General features: G+C 47.3%; 2 protein-coding genes across 8 annotated transcripts in view; both read left to right on the top strand.

Moving 5' to 3' along the window:
* MSANTD2 (Myb/SANT DNA binding domain containing 2) overlaps positions 1 to 11,043 on the top strand; it is a 30,295-nt gene extending 19,252 nt beyond the window's left edge. For 2 of the 7 annotated variants that reach the window (XR_001917492.1, XM_018043238.1), the window contains 3 exons: positions 3,445 to 3,700; positions 5,432 to 5,492; positions 9,507 to 11,043. Coding sequence is in view for 5 of the 7 variants with exons in the window: in XM_018043238.1 (XP_017898727.1) it covers positions 3,445 to 3,700; positions 5,432 to 5,492; positions 9,507 to 10,359 (1,170 nt within the window). In the remaining 2 variants the exon portion in view is untranslated. Of the gene's footprint in view, positions 1 to 1,543; positions 2,903 to 3,444; positions 3,701 to 5,431; positions 5,493 to 9,506 lie in introns of those variants that run through there. The other 5 variants (XM_018043239.1, XM_005699583.3, XM_013975849.2 and 2 more) reach the window with 4 other exon arrangements.
* Positions 15,743 to 24,391, top strand: ESAM (endothelial cell adhesion molecule). Its single transcript, XM_005699581.3, has 7 exons — positions 15,743 to 15,971; positions 19,431 to 19,627; positions 20,907 to 21,108; positions 21,270 to 21,425; positions 22,810 to 22,932; positions 23,222 to 23,348; positions 23,553 to 24,391. Exons 1-7 carry the CDS (start codon positions 15,902 to 15,904, stop codon positions 23,866 to 23,868), a joined length of 1,191 nt encoding a protein of 396 aa, XP_005699638.2. The 5' UTR covers positions 15,743 to 15,901; the 3' UTR covers positions 23,869 to 24,391.

Here is a 24,893-nt window from a genome sequence, read left to right as displayed (position 1 = left end):
AATTGTCAGTTGTCAGCCATCTGATTTTTTCTTCATGCTTTGGTAATGGGACATCTCTTACTTCTCTCTGGTTCTTTTTCTTTTGGAGTCGTTGAACACTTGGCACGGTGGATTTATCATGCATTCACTTGGCAGTTCTTCTGAATCAGATACCTTTGGATTTCTCTGATCTGACCACCTGGTCAAGTTGTTTGAGTTCTTCTATCCAGGTTTTCTTGATTTCTATCCATGTGACTTCACTCAAAATATAGTAGTATAACTCCTGGGGGAGACAATAATAGAGATTTACAATGGACGTTTCTAACTGAATAGAATAGTCTTTAATAATTTTAAGCAAATTCTTTTCTCTCTGAGGTCTTAATTTTTTGAAAAATGCTAGAGCCAAGTGACTCTAAATTTGTAAGATGGGTGAGATAAAGGAAGAAAGGAAGGGAAACAAGGTTTCTGTGTAGAACAGGAAATGGTTCTCAAAGGGAGCTGAATTGAGGTTCTTGTTGGGCTTGGTACAGCTTTCCAAAATGGGAGGCAAGACTTCGTTTTTCCTTGATACCATAGCATTATCTAATCTAAGATGTACAGTAGATGTTCAGTTGGTTTATTGAGGACTGTTGACACAGACATGCAGTCGCTTAATTTTGTGCTTTGGTTAATCATTTAGAGTGTGGAAAGTGTAACCTCTTCTGGTTTATTATGGATGATAAGAATTGGAAGGCCTCCGCATGTCCTTTCTGTCCATTTCTAAAGTCCCTCGAGCTTATCTAAATCCCAGTGTTGTTAGAGTAGCAGTCAAGCTGATGTTTCTTGCTTTGTTTTCTATCTCAGTTGATACATGCTATTCAAACAGCCTCTGCTTGGATCTGTGTTCTTCACTGAACCCAGAAGGTACCTCTTTTGTGTATTTATGTCTCCAGAGAGTTGGAAATCTTTTTAACATTGTTTCAATACATCAAATTCCCATCTTATGGATCTAGATGTCACCAAACATTTTTCATTCAGACGCCTAATAGATATTTTACCTTTCAGCGTGTTACACTACTAAAGTGTATTTCAAAGTTACACTGCAAAGTAAGAGGTGACAGGATCTGTTAGACTTTTTTTGGGGGGATAGAATATAAAATATATCATCGGACTGTTCTTCCATATCTGGAACCCTTAAATACTGCTGGTTTGCTTATTCATACACAGAAGAAGTGAAATGTTAAGCTCTATTTGATGGTTTCAAAGAAAGTAAATCCTCTCTGTAGTTTCCCACCGAATGTAGTGTCAAAGATTGGTCGCTTTACTCACGCCTTGGTCACGTCTAAGTGTGGCACATTCCTTCAGAGGAGTGTTAATTTCACTCCCTGACTTCCGAAATGACCCTCAGTGGCAGATCCATCGGGGTTCTTTGTGTGAGGAGCGCCGTGCTCCGGGCAGCCAGCAAGTAGTGAGCACTGAGTGGTGTGGTTTCCATCTCCATTTATGGCCTTGAAAGGGTGAGAGGGGCAAGGCTGGGACTCTCCATTTACGGTCCTTGAAGGAGCTGAAAAGTGCGGTTGGGGTGTTCCTGGAGGCAGAAAGTAGACATTGTGAGATAAAAATAAATTGGCAGGAGATGTTTGCAATTCAAATTCCAGTCCCGGCAAGGAGGGCAGAGGGTGCCGGGTAATGGGGTACAGAAAGTCACGTGAAGTCAGCTGGAGGCATTTGTCCCCTCCCATTTGAAGAGTTGCCTATGACACATTTCCCAGGTTCATTTCCGATTTGTTCCAGAAAGTTATGTGTTATGTACTTGTGAATATCCTTTACAAAGAGGAAGAAGAAACACTTTTTTTAAAGAGTGTATGATCAGAAACCTCACTTCTTTAAGGCATCCTTTCGAGCACCAAAAGAAATCTCCAGAAAGGGAGAGTGAGGCACGTGCTTTTGCAGGGGGTAGGCTGGCTGGTTTCAGGATGGACGACTCTTAATTGCTGCTCTGTGTCGGAGGAAGATCGTCATGTGTGTTTTGTGTTTATTATTCCCTTTGCCCGTCTGGATTTCTGGCCTCAAGGGAGAGAGCTGCAGTGTTTGACAGAGTGTCTTCCTGTAGTTTGTCAACTGAGATTTAACAGTACTGAACTTTCGAGGAGGCTCCATGAAGATTATTCAGAGTTGTTTGATTTTGGCGAGAGTAGATGAGGTATTGGCTTATGGAAAGTCATCTCACATTCAGGAGAAATTTACAGTCTGGCTGACGTGTGTAAATTAAGTCTAAGGTAAGCTGCTTTGGCACAGTTGAGTTCAAAAGCATTTGGAGAAAAAGAATTTTGTTTGCCGTGAAAATTCTAAAGAGTAAAACCCAGTAAAGTAGAAAGGAGATTAAAAGGAACAAAAGGAGGCAGAGATGGGACAGAGAATGAATATACTTAAACTAAATTTGGAACTGAGGCGAAAGGCCTGGGACTAAATCCTTGATTTATCTTTTGAAATATCATATAAGCTAGCATAAGATATACCATTAAGGAAACTGGGTTAAGTATCAGAAATATGCATTAGAAGACCATGAAGCAGGTTGAAGGGTTGTGCAAGGTAATAAAATTATACAGGTTTTATCTGTGGACTTGCATAAGGATATGTTATTCGCTGTGTACCACAAAGCAGAAAAAGGAGTGAAATAACACCCTTCTACCTCACTTTCTGTGACCCCACCCCAAAGAAACGATGGGCTTCGTTTGTTGGTGTTGGGCTGGCAGTTTGAGTTGGTAGAATAGGCTAGTATTATCATTGGCTAATTGTTAGATGTTGGTATTAGTGTCTTGTTGTTTCTTGATGATTGATGTTTGAGACTGAGCATCTGTAGCGTTATTGATTTGATCTCTTTTAAATTCGATTCTAGCAACTGCCCCAAAGACAGAGTGAGTTAGTAAGGAGTATGGACTATGTAAGTAATTTGTTTCACTAGCTAATTCGTCTAGGCAATTGTTTTTACCCTATATTCCTTCTTAATCAAGAATAAGGAAGGGTACATTCTTTGCTTTGGGAAATTCTTCTTTCTGTCCTCCTTCCCCTCACTTTTTCCAAATTCTGGGCACAACAGCAGCTCTTTCTTTTCTGTGGCAGGTGTGCATCCTATTGGCTGGCTGGTATTTCTTGTTTTCTTTTTTTTTTTTTCCTTATTCTTTTAAAATGGGGGTGGGGGTATAAAAATATGTGTATGGGATACATGCAATAATGTTGTAATGTTTCTTGTTGTTTAATGGATAATTAATTGCAAAATAATTGTTTAAATTATAACATGTTTGAGTAAATGCTAAATTAGTCATTTTTTTTCTAATATAATAATGAATTTAAAATCTAGCATTCCTGTAACAATGTGTCTGTGTTTGTCTGTCCGTGTCTGTCTAATAGTAATTAATATCTGTGGTCCGTACCTGGAAGAGGAAGTTCAGCTTTAAAGGAATAACAAAAGACTTTGTGTCTTAGACCCTTCGCAGGTGTTACAGTCGGGTGAAAGAACATGGTGTTGGGAAAAGAAAGAGCAGTTACACATTTGAACAGTTGGAACAGGTGTTTGGTCAGGGAGGATGGGATGCTCAGCCCTGCCAGCCTGTACTTATTAACAGTAGTGGCTTGTACCAGGAGCTGGAGTCAGATGGCAGCACTATGGAGGAGTATTCACAGGAGGACTGGGGAAACCACAGTCAGGATCTCCACGGCTACCCCACAGATCAGGAATTGGGTAAGAAAGCCAGTGTCTGTGATACTTGCAGTGTGTATGTGTGTGTGTCTGTACATATCTTCACTTGTGCTCAGGTGTTTCATATCTGTATCACCTTTTTTTTTTTACCATTCCCATTGGTAGCACAACACATGGAGCCAGTGTCTGTTTGGGGCAATTTGGGTATCCTTCAGTTAGCCTTAAACTGCCCGCTGGGGCTTGGTGCCTTGAGTTCCACAAAGTCCCTAAAGACACACAAGAATTCTTAATTCTGGGCTGCACAGGGAAGCTCAGTGACAGGCTATGCAGTTAAAAATATCCTGCACCTCTTTGTTCTAAGATGACTGCTAAGAGTATTGACCCCTGACTCAACTCCCGGTATAGATATAACTGTCATTTCCTTCTTTTATCCCCAAAATTTTCCCCCACCCCTGTTTGTAATTTGCCAAAGGTCCCTTTCCAGGCTTCAGTCTAAACCATAAATGAAGGAAAGCCTTGGTTTGAAAGGAGCTGATAATTGAACTTCATCAGGGATCATACTCCTTCCGACTTCATAAAGGCTCCCATCCCAACAATAGCTGGAATGATTTATTCACTATCTTTACATTAAAAATGGAAAATAGAACTCTTGGCCATGAAATGTAAATTTGTATGGACTAATTAAGAGGGTGTGTGCATATATATATATATATATATATATATATATATATATGTAGTTGGGTTGTTTTGTTTTTTGCAATAAATGTTCTGGTTTCAGTTTTCATAATTTGCCAGTACTAATCAAGTGTCTGCTGCAGGCTTTGTACATTCATAGCAAGTTGTGTAATGAGTGCTCACTTGTAAGTGAATGTTCTTACTCTCTAGTGAAGCACTCGGGCAGCCCCCAGGAAGGATAAGTAGAATTGGCTCTATAAATGTGCCTCCCCAGCTTAAGACAAAAGTCCACGGGCACTGTTTTACAGATCCTCCTATGACAAAGAAATGCTAATTCAAAAGAAAAAGGATTAAATACTAATATTGAGTTGGCCAAAACATGCATTTGGATTATTTCATAAAATGGTGTGGAAAACCTGAAAGAACTTTTTGACCAACCCACTATTTCTTTCAAATGCTGTTCCTAAAAAAAAAAAAAAAATCTTAAATATTGAAAGAGAGAAGGAGTAAAGAAAGTGGTTATAAAACTGTAAGACTGACACTATGTAAGAGAATTGATTACTGGAAGGAAAAAAGGGCAGATGCTAAGTGACCACTGCCTCTTAATTTCAAAACAGTTCTAAGGTCTAAATTACTTTGGCATCTTATAACTCTGGTTTTGCTGGAGTTAAGCCACCCAAACCTTTGGGACAAAAATAACATGTAGAGCATATTGATCCTGATATTGGGCTGGGGGAGAATAATTGCTCTATAAAACCTACATAGAAAATCTAAATAAAACAAAATTATTTTCATTCTCATTCCTTTAAAAATCATGTTTGCCATGAAATTAAGCTTTAAGCTCCTAGCTAGAAATCCACTAGTGACCTTGAAGAACTTAATACTCATAGAGCTGGTTTCTGATCTTGTATATAAATGTATGCATCTCATTATATATGAGTTACATCTATAAATCTGGCATTGGACCGTGTTTGACACTAGAATTAAGTTCTCGCATTGGAAAGTATGGAACAAACAGTAAACTTACAGCTACTCATCTACATAAATACATGTCACCACTTAGGAAAATATAATGTTTGCAAAACCTCTGTTTTTCAGATGAAATACCTGTCACAAAGAGAACATTAAAAATAAAACAAGAGTCTTCTGAAGAAGCACAGTAAGTAGATGTTCCCCCTTTCTAAAAAGTGTAAATACCTAAGTTTAATGACAAAAGTCTTGTTGTAATTAGACGTGCTATGGAAGTTAGGGGTTTCTCTGGTGGCTCAGACAGTAAAGAACCTGCCATGCCACTGAGGGAGCATGTCTCGTTGTTATTCATCTTCTTAGCGTAAGTTTTCCAGTGGTTAATCCAAAAATGCTGAGAATTTTGTATATGACAAGAAGAAATAGATACATGAAAATAAGTGTGTCTGTGGTATTTGTGTGGATATGGCATTTGGATGTTTAAATATGATACAGAGATGAAGTGCAGGGCCCAGAGATTGGGGTTAAGTGAAATGATAGGAGGGCCAGAGGAACACTTAAATTATAGCTGTCCCCAACCTTTTTGGCACCAGGGACCAGTCTTGTGGAAGACAATTTTTCCACTGACCAGGATGTATGGGATGGTTTTGGGATGATTCAAGCACATTACATTTATTGTGCACTTTATTTCTACTATTATTACATCAGCTCCACCTCACATCATCAGGCATTAGCTCCCAGAAGTTAGGGATCCCAGGTTATAATATTCCAATTTGGGAATCAAAAAGTAAATTCTTAGGAACTACAGGGTAGGCCAACTAATGTAACTGGAGATGAACTCAAGCTTCACAGAATTGGTGTCACCAGTCTCAGACCCCCCTGAACTTTTCCTAGTTGGAACTTCAGAAATACAGCAGACAGTTCTCAGGAACTGTTTAAATAGCTGGGTCTAGTTCTCGCTGTGTTCCACAGCTGTCAAAAGCTGGTCTGAGGCTTAAGCCCAGGGAACTTCCAGGCTGAGATCAGATCAGTGGGGCAGGAAACTGGCAGACTGCAGAAATGTCCAGCATGGCTGTTTCTCCAAGATTCAGCCCATAGGGTGAGTGGGTCCTAAGAGGCGACTCATTTCCCAGCGTACCAGTTTCCTAAGAACTGTTCCTTATTGCTGACTTAGGGCTGTGACAGTGCCAAATATGACAACTTCATTTGGGCACTGGATTTTTTCACTCTTAAGTTCAGGTGGAATTCACCTGAACTAACTGATACATTCTTTTACACCAGTCAATTATACCATCCTTCACCCATGAAGAAGAGTCACCCCTTATTTATCAAATACCTACTGTATGTCAGGCATTGGGATACGGCAGTGAACAGAACAGACAAAAGTCTCTGGCCTCCATCCCACCTCCTTAGCCCAGTCTTCGTTGAGATCAGGACAATATTTTAAGAGAGAACAAGGAGGAATGGTAGCCTTGAACAGTGATTTCTTTTTTACAGCATCGACCCATGCAGAAACATGGTCCTCTATCTTAGCCTCACAGACACCACATCCTCAACATTAGCAAAGTGACCGAGTGCCTTTGTGCACTCTGAGAAGAGGAACAGTCCCCAGAAATGCAGTGATTTCATCTGCATGGCCACCAAAGTACTTGAGTAGCTTTCTAGACAAACTGAAGTGCAGAGGGTGAGTCCAGGACAGTCACTGGACCAAGAAAACTGATAACAAAACATTCACTCTTTGTCATCTTGGAAAGAAAGTAAAGGAGAGTAAGAGAGAATGGCTATGTGGAAGATCCCCTAGTTTGTTCCAAAAGCTCTTCTAGAAGATTCGAGAGTTTAAGAGGAAAGTGTACAGTCTGTCTTCTACCAAGAAGCTGTTCACAAACCACCATTACCCCCTCTTTTCTTGCCTGCATTTAATTATATGTGAATGTGGTAGTTGAGTATTTTTGTGATTGATGTAGAGTGTGATTATTTGCTGCCAAGTTACCCTTTAACAAACTTCAGTCTTCCGATATCAGAGTTGTGCCCTGAGAAACAAATATCCTCATATCTATTTAAGTCATTATGAGTGTCAGTTGGAATTACTTGAATTAAGCAGCATTTGAAACAAGAATTTCCCTGCACTTTGTCTTATTCTGTTAACTGTCCAAATCAAAATTGAAATAATTTTCATGCTTTTGCTTCCCTTTATAAAAATACATTTTAGGACGATCTCAATTCATTATCTGGAATTTTTCTCTCTTAAAACGGAAGCTTAGTAATGGGGCTTTTCCATCTGAATTTTCAGATCTTAATTCTGTGCTAAACTGTTCTTTTAAATTTGGGAGTAGTAATGTATTTTAGACAAATAGAGGAAAATATCCTTTTCTCATGTTTTTGAATCAGATCAGTTCAGTTGCTCAGTCGTGTCCAACTCTTTGCGACCCCCATGGACTGCAGCACACCAGGCTTCCCTGTCCATCACTAGCTCCCAGAGCTTACTCAAACTCATGTCCATTGCGTCGGTGATGCCATCTAACCATCTCATCCTCTGTCATCCCCTTCTCCTCCTCCCTTCAATCTTTCCCAGCATCAGGGTCTTTTCCGATGAGCTGGTTCTTCACGTCAGGTGGCCAAAGTATTGGAGTTTCACCTTCAGCATCAGTCCTTCCAATGAACACTCAGGACTGATCTCCTTTAGGATGGACTGGTTGGATCTCCTTGCAGTCCAAGGGACTCTCAAGAGTCTTCTCCAACACCACAGTTCAAAAGCATCAATTCTTCAGTGCTTAGCTTTCTTTATAGTCCAACTCTCACATCCATACATGACTGCTGGAAAAACCATAGCTTTGACTAGATGGACCTTTGTTGGTAATGTAATGTCTCTGCTGTTTAATATGCTGTCTAGGTTGGTCATAGCTTTTCTTTCAAGCAGCAAGTGTCTTTTAATTTCATGGCTGCAGTCACCGTCTGCAGTGATTTTGGAGACCAAAAAATAGAGTCTGTCACTGTTTCCATTGTTTCCCCATCTATTTCCCATGAAGTGATGGGACCAGATGCCATGATCTTCGTTTTCTGAATGTTGAGCTTTAAGCCAACTTTTTCACTCTCCTCTTTCACTTTCATCAAGAGGCTCTTTAGTTCTTCTTCACTTTCTGCCATAAGGGTGGTGTCATCTGCATATCTGAGATTATTGGTATTTCTCCCAGAAATCTTAATTCCAGCTTGTGCTTCATCCAGCCTGGCATTTCTCATGATGTACTCTGCATATAAGTTAAATAAGCAGGGTGATAATATGCAGCGTTGACGTACTCCTTTCCCTATTTGGAACCAGTCTGTAGTTCTTTGTCCAGTTCTAACTGTTGCTTCTTGACCTGCATACAGATTTCTCAGGAGGCAGCTCAGGTGGTCTGGTGTTTCCATCCCTTGAAGAATTTTCTACAGTTTGTTGTGACGCACACGGTCAAAGGCTTTGGCATAGTCAATAATGCAAATGTAGATGTTTTTCTGGAACTCTCTTGCTTTTTTGATGATCCAGTGGATGTTGGCAATTTGATCTGTGGTTCCTCTGGCTTTTCTAAATCCAGCTTGAACATCGGAAGTTCATGGTTCACATACTGCTGAAGCCTGGTTTGGAAAATTCAGATCAATAGTCGTAATCAATTTCATGTTTTCCTATGGCCAGCATGTATGGGTCAGACTTCCTTAACTTCCAGAATTTCCGAGTTAGAAATTAATCTGTTCATTCTTTTAAGTGATTCTGTTTACCTTTCTGAATGCAGCATTCTTCACCTACTTTTGATAGGTCCGAAGGCCATCATATGCACTATTATATACACACACACATTATTCTTGAGTTTCTGAAATCCTAGGGTCTTATGTGTCAATAGTTACTAAGTGTAATACAACTAGACTATAGAATAATGGAAAGCAGTTTATCACTGGTTCTAGAAACTTCATCGGGGTAAGCATGTCTCAGATTTTAATACTATGATTATCTGGACCTGCACAGTCCAATATGGTAGCCACTAGCCATCTGTGGCGATTTAAATATAATTTTTAGCTAATTAAGAACTTAATACCTCACTCACAGTAGCCACATTTCCGTGCAGTGGCTAACATATTGGACAGCACAGACATAGAACATTTCCACCATTGCAGAAAGTTCTGTTGGACAGTGCTCATCTAGACACCTGAGGAATCTGACTTTTATCTCTCTTTCTAGGAAAAGAGACATTATGCAGAATATTGTACAAATTTTGGAATCAGTACAGTTGAAATGGGAACTGTTTCAGAGCTGGACAGACTTTTCAAGGCTTCACCTTTCTAATAAACTGGCCATTTTTGGAATCGGTTACAACACCCGTTGGAAAGAGGACATCCGTTACCATTATGCTGAAATCAGCTCCCAGGTGCCCCTTGGCAAGCGACTCCGGGAGTACTTCAATTCTGAGAAGCCCGAGGGCCGGATCATCATGACCCGAGTGCAGAAAATGAACTGGAAGAATGTATACTACAAATTTCTGGAGATCACTATCAGCGAAGCTAGGTGCCTGGAGCTGCACATGGAAATTGACTGGATCCCCATCGCCCACTCCAAACCAACTGGTGGGAATGTGGTTCAGTATTTATTGCCAGGAGGCATTCCCAAAAGCCCGGGTCTCTATGCCATTGGCTACGAGGAGTGTATTGAGAGGCCTCCCTCCCCCCATGTGGAGCGACGTACCCTGGACCCCGGAAAGGAGGGCCGGGTTGACTTGGAAACCCTTTCAGCACAAGCCTCACTGCAGGTGGAGATAGAACCCACTCGAATTATCTATTGCTACCTCGGAATCGCTGAGGTCAGGACTCTGCAGCAGTGCTTGTTTTTACATTTCCAAGCAAATACCAAAACCTTCAGCAAGGATTGGGTTGGTATAAATGGGTTTTTGTCTCAGAACTGTATTGTGGATCCTGGTGTGTCCCCCAAATCCATCTACATCAAATTTGTAGAAGTTGAGAGGGATTTTCTTTCTGCTGGCTCGTTAGTTGAGTGCCTGGAAAAAGCCATCGGGTACCCCTTAAAATATAACAACTGAATGTCATCCTTCATAAGGATCTGGGCTCTTACCTCTCTCTTCTCTACCCCTGTCCCGTGACCCAGACTGTCCCTCATCCAGATGCTGCCATCGACTCTTCATGGAAACTCTTTCCACGATCGGGCCAGTACAACTAAGAAACCATAGTAGACCTTGGGCAGAGAACACAGACCTCACCTGAAAAATGCTCATTTTGAGCAAACAAGCTACACAGCGGACTTGCGTGGTGGGTCAGCTGTTTCTTTTTTAAAAACAACAAAAAAACAATTTTTAAATGAATTTTAGAGCCCTAATGTAAACAAATGTAGGTACATTCCATATTGGACAAAACTTATACTTTGAGTTTCATATGAAATTGAAAAATTGTATTTTTTTCACGATGTTTCATTTTTACACATCTCTATGTCTCTATATAAGTATTATTTACAACCTTGAATAAATAAGCAATAGATAATGGCAAGTAAAATCTTGAGTCACAGTGAATAAGACTGTTTTTCAATATTACCCTTTAGCTACTATTGTATATAATTTAGAGTTTCACTTTTTTTCATCAACCAAGTGTTTTGCTATTCCCAATCAGTGTTGCCTGCAAAGCCTTCTGTTTCTGTGATGTACCAACTTTTGGTTGTGTTACCATTTAAAACTTAAAAAAAAAAAAAAAAATTAAAGGAATTCCTGGCCTCTTGGCGTTGTAGTAGTGGAGCTTTTTGTAGCAGAGTGTGGTCTCACTGGCAGTGGGACTGTTCTCTGACTTTACTGCAAGGGATGAACAAAACAGAGCAGGGTAGTGGCTTCACTTCTTTACTCATCTTCACTCTCTACACCCCACTGGCCAATGTCATTATCCGTTTTCAGAGCCCCAAAGGTCACTGGGACATTTCGTTTTGTGCTACTTTTTAAAAAGCTACAAAAGGATATTCCTTTTGGCCCTCGGTACATAATATTTGCAAGAGACTTTGATTCCTCATCTTTATACTGAGTAATCAGGGGCAGCTGTCTCAAGAGCACGGGTGGAGGACTGACATCGTACTGCCTAGAAAAGGAGAGAAGATCTAAGAGAAATGTCCAAACAAAGATTTTAAGTGGTCCGTAGGATAGGAAATGGTAAAGTGTTGATTCATTAGGAGGGTAGCTAAATGGAGACTTTAAAGTACGTTGCTGATTCTGAGATGTCTGTGTACTTTCAGAGATGTCTGTGCACTCCACATAGAGGTTAGTCCTCAGCTAAGAACTAGCTTACCAGTAGTGTTGTGAAGGGATACTTTAGTCTCTAGGCAGGGATTTGTTAGATTTATTTGCCTTTAATGAGTCCCCCAACATCTCTCAGGTTTTCTACTTTAAGTGGTCTACATGTCCAAGTAGTAGCTATAATTCTCCCCATTTTTCTTGAAGATAAAGTTGCATATTGATTTAAAAAAAAGTTTCTTTCTTGTAGCCTGAGTGGCCTTATATCAGTAATTTTTCTCATTCTGATTGTGAAACTTGCTCAGTCGTGTCCGAGTCTTTGTGACCCCTATTGGCTATACAGACCACGGAATTCTCCTGGCCAGAATACTGGAGTAGGTAGCCGTTCCTTTCTCCAGGGGATCTGCCCAACCCAGGGATCAAACCCAGGTCTCCCACATTGCAGGTGTATTCTTTACCAACTGAGCCACCTGGGAAGCCCTCATTCTGGTTGGTCAGTGCTTATTTATTTGTCTAATGAGAGCTTATGATCAATGAGATGACTCTTATTAATGTCATTTGAGGCTAGCTTTATGGAGTTGACTGTTTCCTGACATGAGATGCTAAAGTGGGTGCTAGTTCAGAGAGTGTATAAATAGTCTGGAATGTTTGACTGCAGCACATCTTGCTGGGCACAGGCTGTAGGAATGGGCCTTAGGAAATTCTCATGAGTTAGCTCTTCTTTGGAACTTGGAATTATTATCCTGAAGACCAAGGCTACATTGACCATTTTGAAGCAATGATCTCATAATATCAGCGCCAAGTGCTGCAGGAAAAAGCGTTATTGCCAGGAGTAGTACATGGCATTCCCCAAACTGCCACTGGTCAACCCTAAAACTAACACATTTTCTCCCCATCCCAATTCTCACTGCTGTTGGTTACTTAGCAGGGGCAGAACATTTGGGAACATTTAGAGAGGATGTTTGAGATCTACCTACTGTTACTGAGAACAGGGCACTGCTAGACAACATGGAGAATATGGCAAAGACTGATCGGTGTTTGTGTTTTCACCATGTGGCTTGGGATGGATGAGGAGTCGGGGCAAGAGGACAAAGCTGAGCATTGGGAAATGGAGACTTGAAAGTACCTTGCTGATTCTGAATATCTATTCTTTTTGGCTGGAACAATCCAGAAAAAGGGATAGCCGGGTGTCACATAACTATGAGTTTTCCTAAAAACAAAAAGTGGACTATTTAGACCTTAATGAAGCCTTATAACTGATTCCAGGGGAATGGAGACACTACATTCAAATATAAAAATCAGCATTAAAAATAAAGTACTGCAGAGACTTTCCAGGTGGTCCAGGGTTTAAGACTTTGTCTTCCAATGCAGGGGATGTGGGTTTGATCCTTGGTGGGGGAGCTAAGGTCTCACATGCCTTGGGGCCAAAAAAAATCAAAATAGAAGCAATACTGTAACAAATTCAATAAAGACAAAATGGTCCACATTAAAAAAAAAATCTTAAAATACTGTAGGGGTAAAAGATGATGTATGACTGGGAGAAACACTGCTGCTGCTACTGCTGCTGCTAAGTCGCTTCGGTCGTGTCCGACTCTGCGACCTCGTAGATGGCAGCCCACCAGGTTCACCCGTCCCTGGGATTCTCCAGGCAAGAATGCGAGAGTGGGTTGCCATTTCCTTCTCCAATGCATGAAAGTGAAAAGTGAAAGTGAAGTTGCTCAGTTGTGTCCAACTCTTCACGACCCCATGGATTGCAGCCTACCAGGCTCCTCCATCCATGGGATTTTCAAGGCAAGAGTACTGGAGTGGAGTGCCATCGCCTTCTCTGGGGAGAAACACTAGTGAACTGCAAATCTCTTTAACATACAAACTTAGCTCATGCAGATAACCTGTTGTGCAAGCAGCTCCCAGATCACTCAGATCATCTAATATTCCCATTTTACACAAAGGTAAAGAGAAATGTTCACCCCAAATTACTGCATCTCAGCAAAAACTTTCAGGAAGTAATAGAACTGCTCTGCTAACTTCTACACTTGACCCCCTCAGGGTCAGCAGGAAAAAAAAAAGTGGCTGGAATAGGAGATAGTTTAGAAAATTCTTCTATTGGGTGAGAACAGTGAAAGAATCCTGAAAGCGCTGTTTCTGTGTCACTTGGAGAGAGTCGCTGCCTACGAATCTTTATTTGTATTTTTACCTCTTTTTTTCCCTTAAACTTTTAATTGAAATAATTTGAGATTTATAAAATACTGTAAAAAGAGTACAAAGTATTCCCCTATATATTCACTTGTTCCCATAATATTAATATTCTTGCCTGCAACAGTGATTACTGTGGTGGTTACCAGACAAGTAATATTTGTGTCTTTACTTCTGATGTAAATTACTTGGGGTGCAAATTCTGAAAAGGTGGCTACGGAGAGTGAATGTTGAGGTTCTAGGTTATGTAGCACTTGATTACAGCCTATAATCAGATGCTTTAGTGCACCTGAGACAACCAAGAGCTCACTGCTCTTAGAAGGGGTAACCTAGCCTGACCTGGAAGCAAAGGAGGGATGCTTATAAAAGGTGCTTTGCAATGAAGACTAAAGTTTAAAAAATGACTGTGATAGACTAGAAAAACCCAACCAACAGCACCCCACCATACACACACATACAACCTGGTCGACAGTTTCAAGCCTGTAGCCCTGCATAAAGGTATGAGACCAGCAGTTACCTATTACTGCTCCCTTTGCAGTCACTAAGCTGCCGAGCACTAGATTCCAGGGATTGCATGAGCAGTCTAGTGTTTGCATGGCCGCTTCTCAACGCCACTGCATGGCAGGTATTTAAAGAGCAGTCACGCAGGTCATACGAGGAAGAAGGAGCTGAGAGGGTCAGTGGGGCACCGTGTATTCAAAACAAAACCTTGGAGAGCGCTGGCTCAAAGACCACACTGAGAACCATGTGGAGTAAATGGAATCCAGGAGACCTGGCATCTTTTCTTCCCAGTCGACTATCACCTGTAGCAGGCAGCGCCAGGGATTCGTTGTTATGGTTTCTGTCCTCGGTGACCTTGACTCGGTGGTTGAGCTGTGCCCGGACGTTTGAAGCATCTTTATTTTGGCTGTCCGACAGAAGCCAGAACAGGTGCGCGCCCTTCTCTAAGAGAACTGCGGCCGCCAGAGGGTGCAGAGGAGCTTTTGACCGACCGGCGTGGGGAAGTGGGGGCGGGGTGGGGTGGGGGAGGGACGGTTAAATTAAATTTCACTAGAACATGATCTAGTCCGGGGAATTAAAAGATCAGAACGCGCCGGGGGCGGGATGGGAGGCAGCGAAGACATGGGCAGAAATAAACCGAGGGACTCAGTCCAGTCTACCTTCCCGCAGCTGCCTCCTCCTCCCCGGTCTGCCTAAGGCTTTTTAGAGTTGAGAGGGGGAACCTGGCTCCTTTCTCCTGTTTCCCGCTCAGAACCTGGGGTTCCTTGCGCCAATCGTTTCCCTGCTTGGGTTTGCGGCACAAGCTCCGAGTGACCCTCGGGTCTGCCTTTTAGGGAGGCTCGGGGAACCTGCGGAGAGGTCCGATCTCCGCCCGCAGGTCCTCGCATCCTGCCCCGCAGCCTAGGGATCCCGCGGCACCTGCAGGGATGGGCACGGGCGGCCGCGGCCGCATCCTTTCGCCGTTCTCCCGGCCGGCTCCCGCGGCCAGCCCGCCGCTGGCCTTGGAAAACTGGTCGTTTCGGGCAGCAGAACCGGGCCCGCGTGGCCGGCGCTCTGGCCCCTTCCTGCCGCCCCGACCCCCACACTGCGAGCCCCAGTGGCCCAGGGGACACGCGGCTGAGGACGCTGTACCCGCAAGCTCCCCCAGTCGGTTGGTGGGGCGGGACCCCCGGACGCTTAGGGTGGCCCCTGGACGTCGGACAATCCCCAAACCTCCCTTCCTTCCTGGCCCTCCTTCCTAGCCCACGCAGCGGACGAGGAAGGGTATGGCGTGGTCTGAGAGGTCAGGACCCTTTCCTCTGCCCTGGACCTCCGCCGGCTGCGAGCGCCCCACGACTCACCCGACCCCACCCTGCGTCCTGACTGGGTGGAGGCCGCGGGATCCGGCCGTCGGAGCGCGAGGATCGCCCCCCTGCTGCGGGTCACCCTGGAGCCCCGCCCGGGAGGACGGCGACCTCTCCGCCCCCTCGAGTGCCCCGCCCCCCAGTCCCCGGCGGTCCCCACCCCGCCACCAGCACACACTTGCAGAGACTCTGGCCAGAGCCGCCCTTGGTATCAGTGGCCCGATTCCCGCGTCCGCTCCAGCTGCCGGGCAGCCTGAACACCTGTCGGTCGGTGTGTCTCCGAGCCGGCGCCCCTCACTCCGTCGGGGCCAGGGAAGGCCATGATTTCCTTGCCCGGGTCTCCTGCGACCAGCTTGCTGCGGGTTTTGTTTCTGGGGCTGACTACTCTCGGTGAGTGAAAGCCTGGACCTGGAGAGGACATGAGATGGGAGATGGGGTGAATCCCACCCTGAGGGGGTGGTTTGGGGCGCTAATGAGGAGCTGGGTGGGACAGGATCCGGACTCTGGCTCTTTCCCTCCCAGCACTTATACTTTCCCCTAGGTTGGGTGTCACTGGTTGGTGCTGATTTCTGTTGCCTGTGTTGGGGAACAGCCACCACTTTGGGTGCAGTATATTTGTGGCAGGAGAGACCGTTTGTTGGAAACATTCCTCACCCTCACTCCCCACCTCCACCCGGCAGAGCCAGATGAGCTGAGCTGCTAGAGGAGACACTGGCTAAAGAGCTTAAGGACTTAACTCCAGCCCCCCTCCCAGCCCCCTGCCCCACGCACAAGCTGATGTGCAAGAGCCCCTGGGGAATTCCCTGGTACCCCAGCTTGACTCATGCACCGACTTCACCTCAATTCCCAAGCCTGGATCCTCCCTCTGGCCCCCTCCTTCTGCTTCCTGCCCTGGGAATCAAGGGAGGTGCCCCCAAAGCTTGACCGTGAGGTCATGTAGGACACAGGAAGTGGAGGAGGGGTTCGAATGCCTAGAGGAGCAGAATTGTGACCCCCCCCCCCCAGAGGTCCATCATCCCTCATTGGTTCCCTGAGCCAAAGGAACAAAGGAAACAGAGAGGAGGGCCTCAGAGAGTCAGAGAGGAAGGCCACCTCCTTGGGGCAAGTGCTTGAGGCCTGTGTGAAGGCCTCCAGGAGCACCCAGAAGCTGGGGTGGCCCAGTCCAACATCTGGGAGAAAAGGACCCACAGGAAAGAAGCTCATTATAAACCATTTCACATGCTGCCTCCCAGGCTTTCTTGCCGTCTTTCAAGGATCCCGAATGAGGGTGAAGGGTGGGTTTGTCCGGCTCAGCTCTAACTCCTCATTTCTCTCAGGCTGGAAGTCTCCAGGGCAAATAAGGCTTGGAAAGAACCGAGGTGATGGAGACTGAGATGGGGACCATCAAAATCTCACCCGGGTGCTCTTTAGCCCAATCTGTGCTGCAAGGGTGTCAGGGCAGGAAGTATTAGGGTCCCCAGACAAAGCGGGGCTCAAGACCAGACTGCCAGCCCCTCTAGGCTTGGTGGCCTGCTGTAGGATCCCTCCACTTCTCAGTACCCCCTTTCCCAACTTCAACTGTCTCTTTTCCTGCATTCTATCCTCAATTTCCCCATCCCCCTTCCTGCTGGGGATCTCTGAAGCAAGGCAGAAAAATTCAAGTCAGTGTCCAGGGCGTCATCTGATCATCTGTGTCTCTCCTGCAACCCATCCTCTTTCTGTCCGAGCTCTGATAACTCTGAGCCTCAGTTTTCACACTGAAGGTCCAGGCTTCAGCATCCCTACCTCTCCCCACCCCCCCACCCCACCCCCGCTGGGGATTGCCAAACTCTGGCTGGCCACTTGAGGGTTAAGTGGTCCTCTGGATGGTCAGCACTTTGGGAGATACCGGCTCCACTGGGCTCTGCCCGACCGGGTTCTACCCAGAGGCCCTTATGCTCCCTCGCGGCTCAGCGATGCTGCCCCTGGGGCGTGAGAAGCCCGCGGGGGGAGTTTCTCAGAGAAAGAGGGAGACTAAAAATAGTAGCCCTGGGGAGCCAGCCCAGAGCCCATTTTCGCCCTCCTTCGCTCTTGCCTGCTCCACAAGTTGGTCTGGAGAGGCCCAGAAGGGTCCCTTCCCTGCCCTGGGTTCCTTCACTCAGATCCGCCTGCCCCTCTTTCCTCTCCCTGTGGCACCTGGGAGCAAAAAGGGCTGAAGAATTGAGGGGTTTCTGGTCCGGGGATCAGAGCAGTGAGGCCTGGGGCCCTCTCCAGCTCCTAGCTGACCTGTGTCCAGGCCCCAGTGTGTCCAACTTACTACTTACTGACTTACCCTGCCCCCTTTCCCTTTGTAAAGTGATATTATAAATGCAGGACCTGAGCGAGGGGCGCCTAGGGCGAGGCGGCTCACTCTTCTCCTGGGACCCCGGCAGGTTTCCGGCGGGAACTGTGTCTGGCCGCTGGGAGTGAGCTGCAGGAAGGCCCGGCTAGGGCCTGCGCCCCCCGTAGGCCTCTCTGGTGTCCCGGCCAGCCAGCCGGTCGGTCCTCAGCGGGCGGCAGGCTCCTTGAGTTGGAGGTTGTTTTCGCCTGCAGCGCCTCCGGTCCAGCGGCGCCCTCCGCATTGTCTCCTGGCTTATCACCGGGCACAAGTTTCCTGCTCAGCCCTCAGGAACCCTGCCAGGAAATGGGGAGGGGGGTGCTAAGAAGGCCAAGGAATTGGGGTGAGGGTTCTGTAAAGACGCGCAACCAGGAAGCGGAGGGGGTGGCGCGCATCCTGGCCGGATCCGCTCCTGGGCCCTCAGAGGCCTTCAGCCGGCCTCTAGGAGGGTGTACAGCCCGGCCTGTGCGCCGCCTCTGTCCACTCGTCGGCCCCCTGACCACCAAGCAGAGATGGCATCTCAGACTCCAGTGCAGACTGTTGAGGCCAAGGACTCAAAAGCTTCAGCAAGAGCCGGTTAAGGTCCAGAGCCACCAGCATCCTCAGGCCTGGCTTCGGACAAGTCCAAGGTTTTTTCCCTAAAGGACTTTTGATTGGGCCTCTCCTCTGCCTCTCCAAAGGGCAGTAAGGAAGTGTCTCTGGACACCATGAGGCAAGCTCTGACTCGACAGTCCCCTCCCTGAAGCCCATACCCCCGGCCACGTCCTGAAGGACAGCCACAGGCAGATGGAAGCTCTGTGCTTGATCAGTTTTGTACCTGATGGTCAGGGGACTTTCCTTCTCCTCCTAGCTCTGCCGAGGTTCCCAGAGACCTCAGAGTATCCCCCCATCTCCCCTGGGCCCCCAAAGGGCCTTTGAGAGGTTTCCTGTGGGGAGCCCACTTGTGGGGACCCAGCAGGAAGTCGTGGAGCCCAGCAGTCACTGGGCCGCACTGGGCCCTGGCCGCTCCAGTCTCTCTGGCTCGGAGTAGTTCTGAAGAAGCCGCGGGGTTAATCGGTAAATGATTAACCTTCCCGCTCCCCTTTGCCCATCTGGTGGAGAACTGCAGGAGATGGGAACGCTCTTGATCCTGACCCTGTCTTTCCTTCTTGGCTCATGCCCTGGGGAAATTGCAGGAGCAAGTGGCTTAAGTAGAGTGTAGATTAAAGGTATTAAATCCGCCCTTCCTCTTGGGTGTCTTCCCCTTCTCGTTGGAAATCTGCCCCCTCCACTTGGTGCTCTGAAATCTGTGCCTCTGAATACAAATAAATGTACAGACACGGTCCTATCCTTGCTACAAGCCAGCGGGGCTGAGGCTGGGGAGAAGATGCAGTGATGGACTCGACCATTGCAGGATCACAGCCCAGCGGGCCCTGGGCAGTCTTGGGACAGACCCCTGAGAGGTTTGTCCTCTGCTGCCACCGCGCTGGGCAGGGTCCCAGGCTCCGCGCTCACCCTCCTTCTCTCCTCCCCAGCGTCCCCCTTGCGGGCCCAGATGGAGGTGCACGTGTCCACCAGCCTCACGAAGCTACAGGCGGTGGAGGGAGCGGAAGTGGTGCTCCCAGCGTGGTACAGCCTGCATGGGGAACTGTCTCCGACCAAGCCCAAGCCTTGGGAGGTGCCCACCGTGATGTGGTTCTTCCTAGAAGGGAAGGATAAGAATATGAGCCAGGTGAGGGAACTTCTGGGCAGGAGGCTAGCTACCTACTAGAGGCGGGTCTGGGGGCTGTGGAGTGGGAGGGGGTTGAGGGAGGGAGGGGAGAGGAGTGGGGGAGTGGATTGGGAAGAGCTGGTGACCATGGGAGGGGTCGCCAGGGATGTCAGGGAAATGCAAGGTCCGTGTCAAGTTTTGTTTTGATCTTGGAGGCTTCCCCCCAACCCACCCATTTCTCCTTTTCCTAGGGTTCCCTAGAAACCCAGTACTTTGCTGGGTGAGGGGGAAAGTGGGGACTGAGGATACAGGAAACAGGAAGTTTCGGGCAGGTGTCACACAACTTTTAAAAGTTGAGTATCTTCCTGCTTTCACATTATCTGTCCTTTGGATGTGGTCATAGGCCACAGGTCCCAGTAAGCCCACTCCCCGGATGATTATCTGCGCCCCCCGCCCCCCGCCCCGCACTCCTTTATAAACTCCTTGCGAGGCAAGGGTGGGTCTCCTCCTACAGTCTCTCACCTGTCCTCCTTTCCTGACATCAGAGGTAGATTTACCCAGAAGCCAGGGAAATGTCATTTTCAGAGCACCTTTTTCACATGGGCTCCCTGCAAGGTCCTAGGAAGAGTGTTGAGGGGGGAGTCATTTGATAAATAGGGGAAGAAAGCATATGAAATATGAAAGCAACTTAGATTGCAGGAGTGGGGCTGGGATTTATACACTGGAGGGGAGGGTCTTCAAGAAAAAGAAAATTTTATAAGATACTTTTTCTTTTTGGCTCTCCCCCTGCAGCCAGTTTCTTTCATATGTCCTCCCCTTGTTTATATGATCCCCTCCTGGTGGCTCAGATGGTAGAGAACCTGCATGCGATGCAGGAGACTCAGGTTCGATCCCTGGGTCGAGAAGATCCCTTGGAGAAGGGAGAATGTTTACCCACTCCAGGATTCTTGTCTGGAGAAGTCCGTGGACAGAGGAGCCTGACAGGCTACAGTCCAGGGGGTCTCAAAGAGTCGGACATGACTGAGCAACTAACACACATCCATTTTTACATCTTTCTAAACACCCAAGTGGGAGATGAAGAAACAGCATCCAGGGAAAGAGGACCTGTTCTGATGCAGAGGATTTGGGGCAGTGAGAGGGTGGCTAGGGAGACAGAGGTGGATGGAGAGCTGATACAGGTTAGAGAGGATGGTGCAGGTAAGGGGTATTTGAGGACCCCCAGTTTGGGGGAGGGGGACGAGCTGAGCCCTGGGCACAGAGCAGGCATGTGGTGATGGGGAGGTGTTGTTGCCCCCACCAGGTGTTGACATACATCGGTCAGGTCACAATGAGTGAGCCTCGAGCATCCCTGGTCCACTCCATGCCCTCCCGGAACGTGTCACTGCGGCTGCGGGACCTGCAGGAGAAAGACTCTGGGTCCTACCTCTGTTTTGTGAACTTGCAAGACAATCAAGGCACTGTTAAAGGTCAAAGCAGCAAACATTTAGAGCTGAATGTGCTGGGTGAGCAAGAGACTCCCATGGGAGGTCGGGCAGGCCTCTCCCCCAAATGACTGAAGGGGAAGGTTGGGGGAGGGACAAACAGAGTGACAGAGGGTCCATGTGTGGGAAGGGGAGCTCTTGGTCCCCTGATAGGAGTTTTTAACCTGTCTCCCCTCTCCCAGTCCCTCCGGCTCCTCCATCCTGCCATCTCCGCGGTGTGGCCCACGTGGGGACCAACGTGACCCTGAGCTGCCAGTCCCCAAGGAGTAAGCCCACTGCCCAGTACCAGTGGGTGCGGTCACCCCCATCCTCCCAGGTTTTTTTTGCACCTGTTTTAGGTGAGGGAATTTCTGAAGACAAATGAGAGTGTGGCTGGGGTAGAGGAATGATGAGGGCCAGACGGACTGGGGGGCAAGGGGCGGCAATCCTGAAAAGCACTGTGGTGGGGGCGGGGGAAGGAGGGTGTGGGGAGGGGGCTGAAGAAAGAGGCCTGCCAGGCGCAGACAGGTGCTGAAGACCATGCCACTCAAGGGACGCTGGGGCTGGAGGCTCCGCCATTCACTGCATGTGTGACTTGGTGGCTGTTTCCTTGTCTGTAAAATGGGAGTATCAATAGCCCTGACTTGAGCACACCAGCTGGCTCAGTGGTAAAGAATCTGCTGGCCAACACAGGAGACAGAGGAGAATGGGGGCTTGCTCCCTGTCTGGAAGATCCTCTGGAGGACCCACTCCAGCAGTCTTGCCCGGAGAATCCCATGGACAGAGGAGCCTGGCAGGCTGCAGTCCATGGGGTCGCAAACAGTCGAGCATGCATGCCTGAATGCCACTATAAAAAACACTTGGACGCCGCTGGAACTTTTTTTTTTCAATTTATTAAGATTATTGATGGAACAATTTTAATATTGTATAACAGATGCTTTGGAAGAATTATTCTTAATTTATCAGCTGTGGTAAAGGTATTGCAGTAATGTGGGACAGTATCCTTATGTTTTGGAGTTTCATGCCGACATGTTCATTTTAAAAGATCTTGAGAAAAAGAAAAAATGGAATAAGTGTAGCAAAATGTTAGCAAGTGTGGGTATATGGGTTTTCATTTTGTTCTTCCTTCTACTTTTTATTTGACCATTTTTATAATAAAACGTTTTAAATTTTTTTTTTTTACGTAGGCTTACATAATAGGTTTGTTGTGAGACTTTTATATAAATTAGTACATGTAAAGAACTTAGTCTTTGGTGAAGAGTAAGCAGCCAATAAACTTTAACTGTTAGAATCATTAGATTATTTCATACATTCCTTTCAACACCATCAGTTAGGTCATATCACCCCATTTTATAGATGAATAAATTGGGGACCAGAAACAGAAAATAACTTTCTTAAAGTCCCATGGCCTGTTCTGAATGCCACGTTTTCTACTTCCTCGCTCAGTGTTTTTTCTCTCTCACTACTCAGAAATAAAAGTAAAAATCGGGTTTTGGCCTTTCTGGGCATCACTTCCTCTTTAGCCTTCTTTCAGATATCGCTTGGGAACACTGAGTGGTGGAAATGGAAAAGGGTATTGAGCTAGCAGTTTGGCAACTGACCATCACACCTTTACCTTTCATCAGGGATTCAGATAGCTAAGGCTCCCAGAGAGTCAAACTAGACGTTCCAGAGGAAGGGCAGGGTGATTTTTTATGGGAAAGGGGATCGATCCTTGGACTGATGGCCAAATTGTGTCCACAGATGCCATCCACGGGTCTTTAAGCCTCAAAAACCTGTCCACTTCCATGTCTGGAGTGTATGTCTGCAAGGCCCACAATGAGGTGGGCAGTGCCCAGTGCAATGTGACCCTGACTGTGAGCACAGGTCAGTGAGGGGTAAGTGTGGTTAAGGAGATCGATCAGTGGTGGGGTGGGTCAGCAAGAGAGGGGAGGAGGGCTGTCTGCGGAGGCCTCTCGTTGTAACAGGACAAGGTGCTTGTCCTGGTTACATGTTTGTGCAGGTGTTTGGTCAGTGGCCACTTCCTGCTCGACAGTCACCTTCCTTTTAACAAAGAGAGAAACTAGGTATGGTGGCAGTGGGGCAGAGGGGCAGTGGGATTGGGAAGGGCCAGGGAATGGCTGAGAGTCCGCCTCTGACAGTAAGGTTTTTCCAGGGCCCAGGGCTACGGTGGTTGCCGGAGCTGTCGTGGGCACCATGGTCGGACTGGGGCTGCTGGCAGGACTGGTGCTCTTGTACCAACACCGAGGCAAGGCCCTAGAGGAGCCGGCCAATGATATCAAGTAAGTGTCCCTCGTCTCTGCCAAGAAGAGGGCTCTCCTTGGGGATTCAGGGAGCTCCCATCTAAGGTAGGAATGGGCAGTGGCTGAGACATCACTTCTGTGGGCAGATTTTAAGGGAGGAGAGGTGAGAATAAGACAAAGCATATGGAAACTCTCCTCTCCTCCTTCCACCTTCTGACCTCTTATCACTTCTCTGGTGACTAGGGAGGACGCCATCGCTCCCCGGACGCTGCCCTGGCCCAAGGGCTCAGACACAATTTCCAAGAATGGGACCCTTTCCTCCGTTACCTCGGCGCGAGCCCTCCGGCCACCCCAGGGCCCTTCCAGGCTTGGTGCATTGACCCCCACACCCAGCCTCTCCAGTCAGGTCCTGCCCTCGCCAAGGCTGCCCAGGACAGAGGGGGCCCACCCTCAGCCAATATCTCCCGGCCCTGGGGGGGTCTCTTCCTCTGCTCTGAGCCGCATGGGTGCTGTCCCCGTGATGGTTCCTGCCCAGAGTCAGGCTGGGTCTCTGGTGTGATGACCCAGCCACTCGCTGGCTAAGCCATTTGGTTTCTCTCCTTCCTGCAAGGTTCAGACACCCCTGGCACAGAGGCCTGAGATTGGGAGGGTGGCCGCCTTCCAGACCGCTGGTCCTCCACCCTCACCTTTCTGAGGCTCAGTTGAAACCCAAGTTTCCAGGAAGTAGGAGAAGAGGAAGTGGACCTGGGATTAAGAAGCGCTCCCACCCCTGGCTGTCTCTAAGTCTGCAGTGGGATGCTGCTGAAATTGTTACCACTGCCTCCCCCCCAACCCCCAGGCCTGGTGGGGACCACCAGTCAACCAGTCCTCCAGGCCTCCTTGGTCTGTACCCCACCCCACCTAACCTCATCCTTCACTCCCCGCTCCAGCTCCTTGCATTAATATAACCTACCCTGCTGGCTTGGTTGGGTTTTGCTGGGGCAGGGGATAAGGAAGATATTTTTTTTTCAACTAACTTGAAATGCATGGTTTTGTTTTTATTTCGCCAACTTCAATAAAGATATATTGTGTTTGTATGGAAAGTGAGAGTCTAGTCGCCTTTTCAACTTGGAATTCCCAGGGAGAAGCTGACTCTCGGGATGATGCTAAGAGGATGGTACCCAGACTGTGGACCCAGCAGGGCTTCTGCACACAGCCGACTTGGCTTACTGGCTCAGGATAGCTTTTCTAGAGTCTTTACAAGGGTCGTGTGCTGTCAGGTGGTGCTGGAGAGGCACAGAGAACCTGGGGAGCGGGGGTGTGGGGGGGTGGGGTGGGGGGAGGTCCTAGCTCACTTTGAGCAGCAAGAGGATAAAATTGGTGACTTTCTGCTGGAGCTCACAGCTTGGGTGCCTGTGCACTTAATCTTCTGAATCTGACCCCTCCTACCCTTTCCCAGACCACTGAATCCTTCCTGTCCATCCAGCAGTGACCGCGGGTACTGAGGCAGAGCCAGACACAGGATGTGGGGCTGGAGTGTCCACACCAATCCTGCCACACCCTTTCCTACACAGGGCGGGGGCTTCTCTAGACCTCAGTTTCTCT

The sequence above is a fragment of the Capra hircus genome, chromosome 29 (genome assembly GCF_001704415.2).
Source record: "Capra hircus breed San Clemente chromosome 29, ASM170441v1, whole genome shotgun sequence".
Classification (NCBI taxonomy): Eukaryota; Metazoa; Chordata; class Mammalia; order Artiodactyla; family Bovidae; genus Capra; species Capra hircus.
Note: the sequence above shows the minus strand (reverse complement) of the source record. Positions and strands in the feature narration are given on the sequence as shown.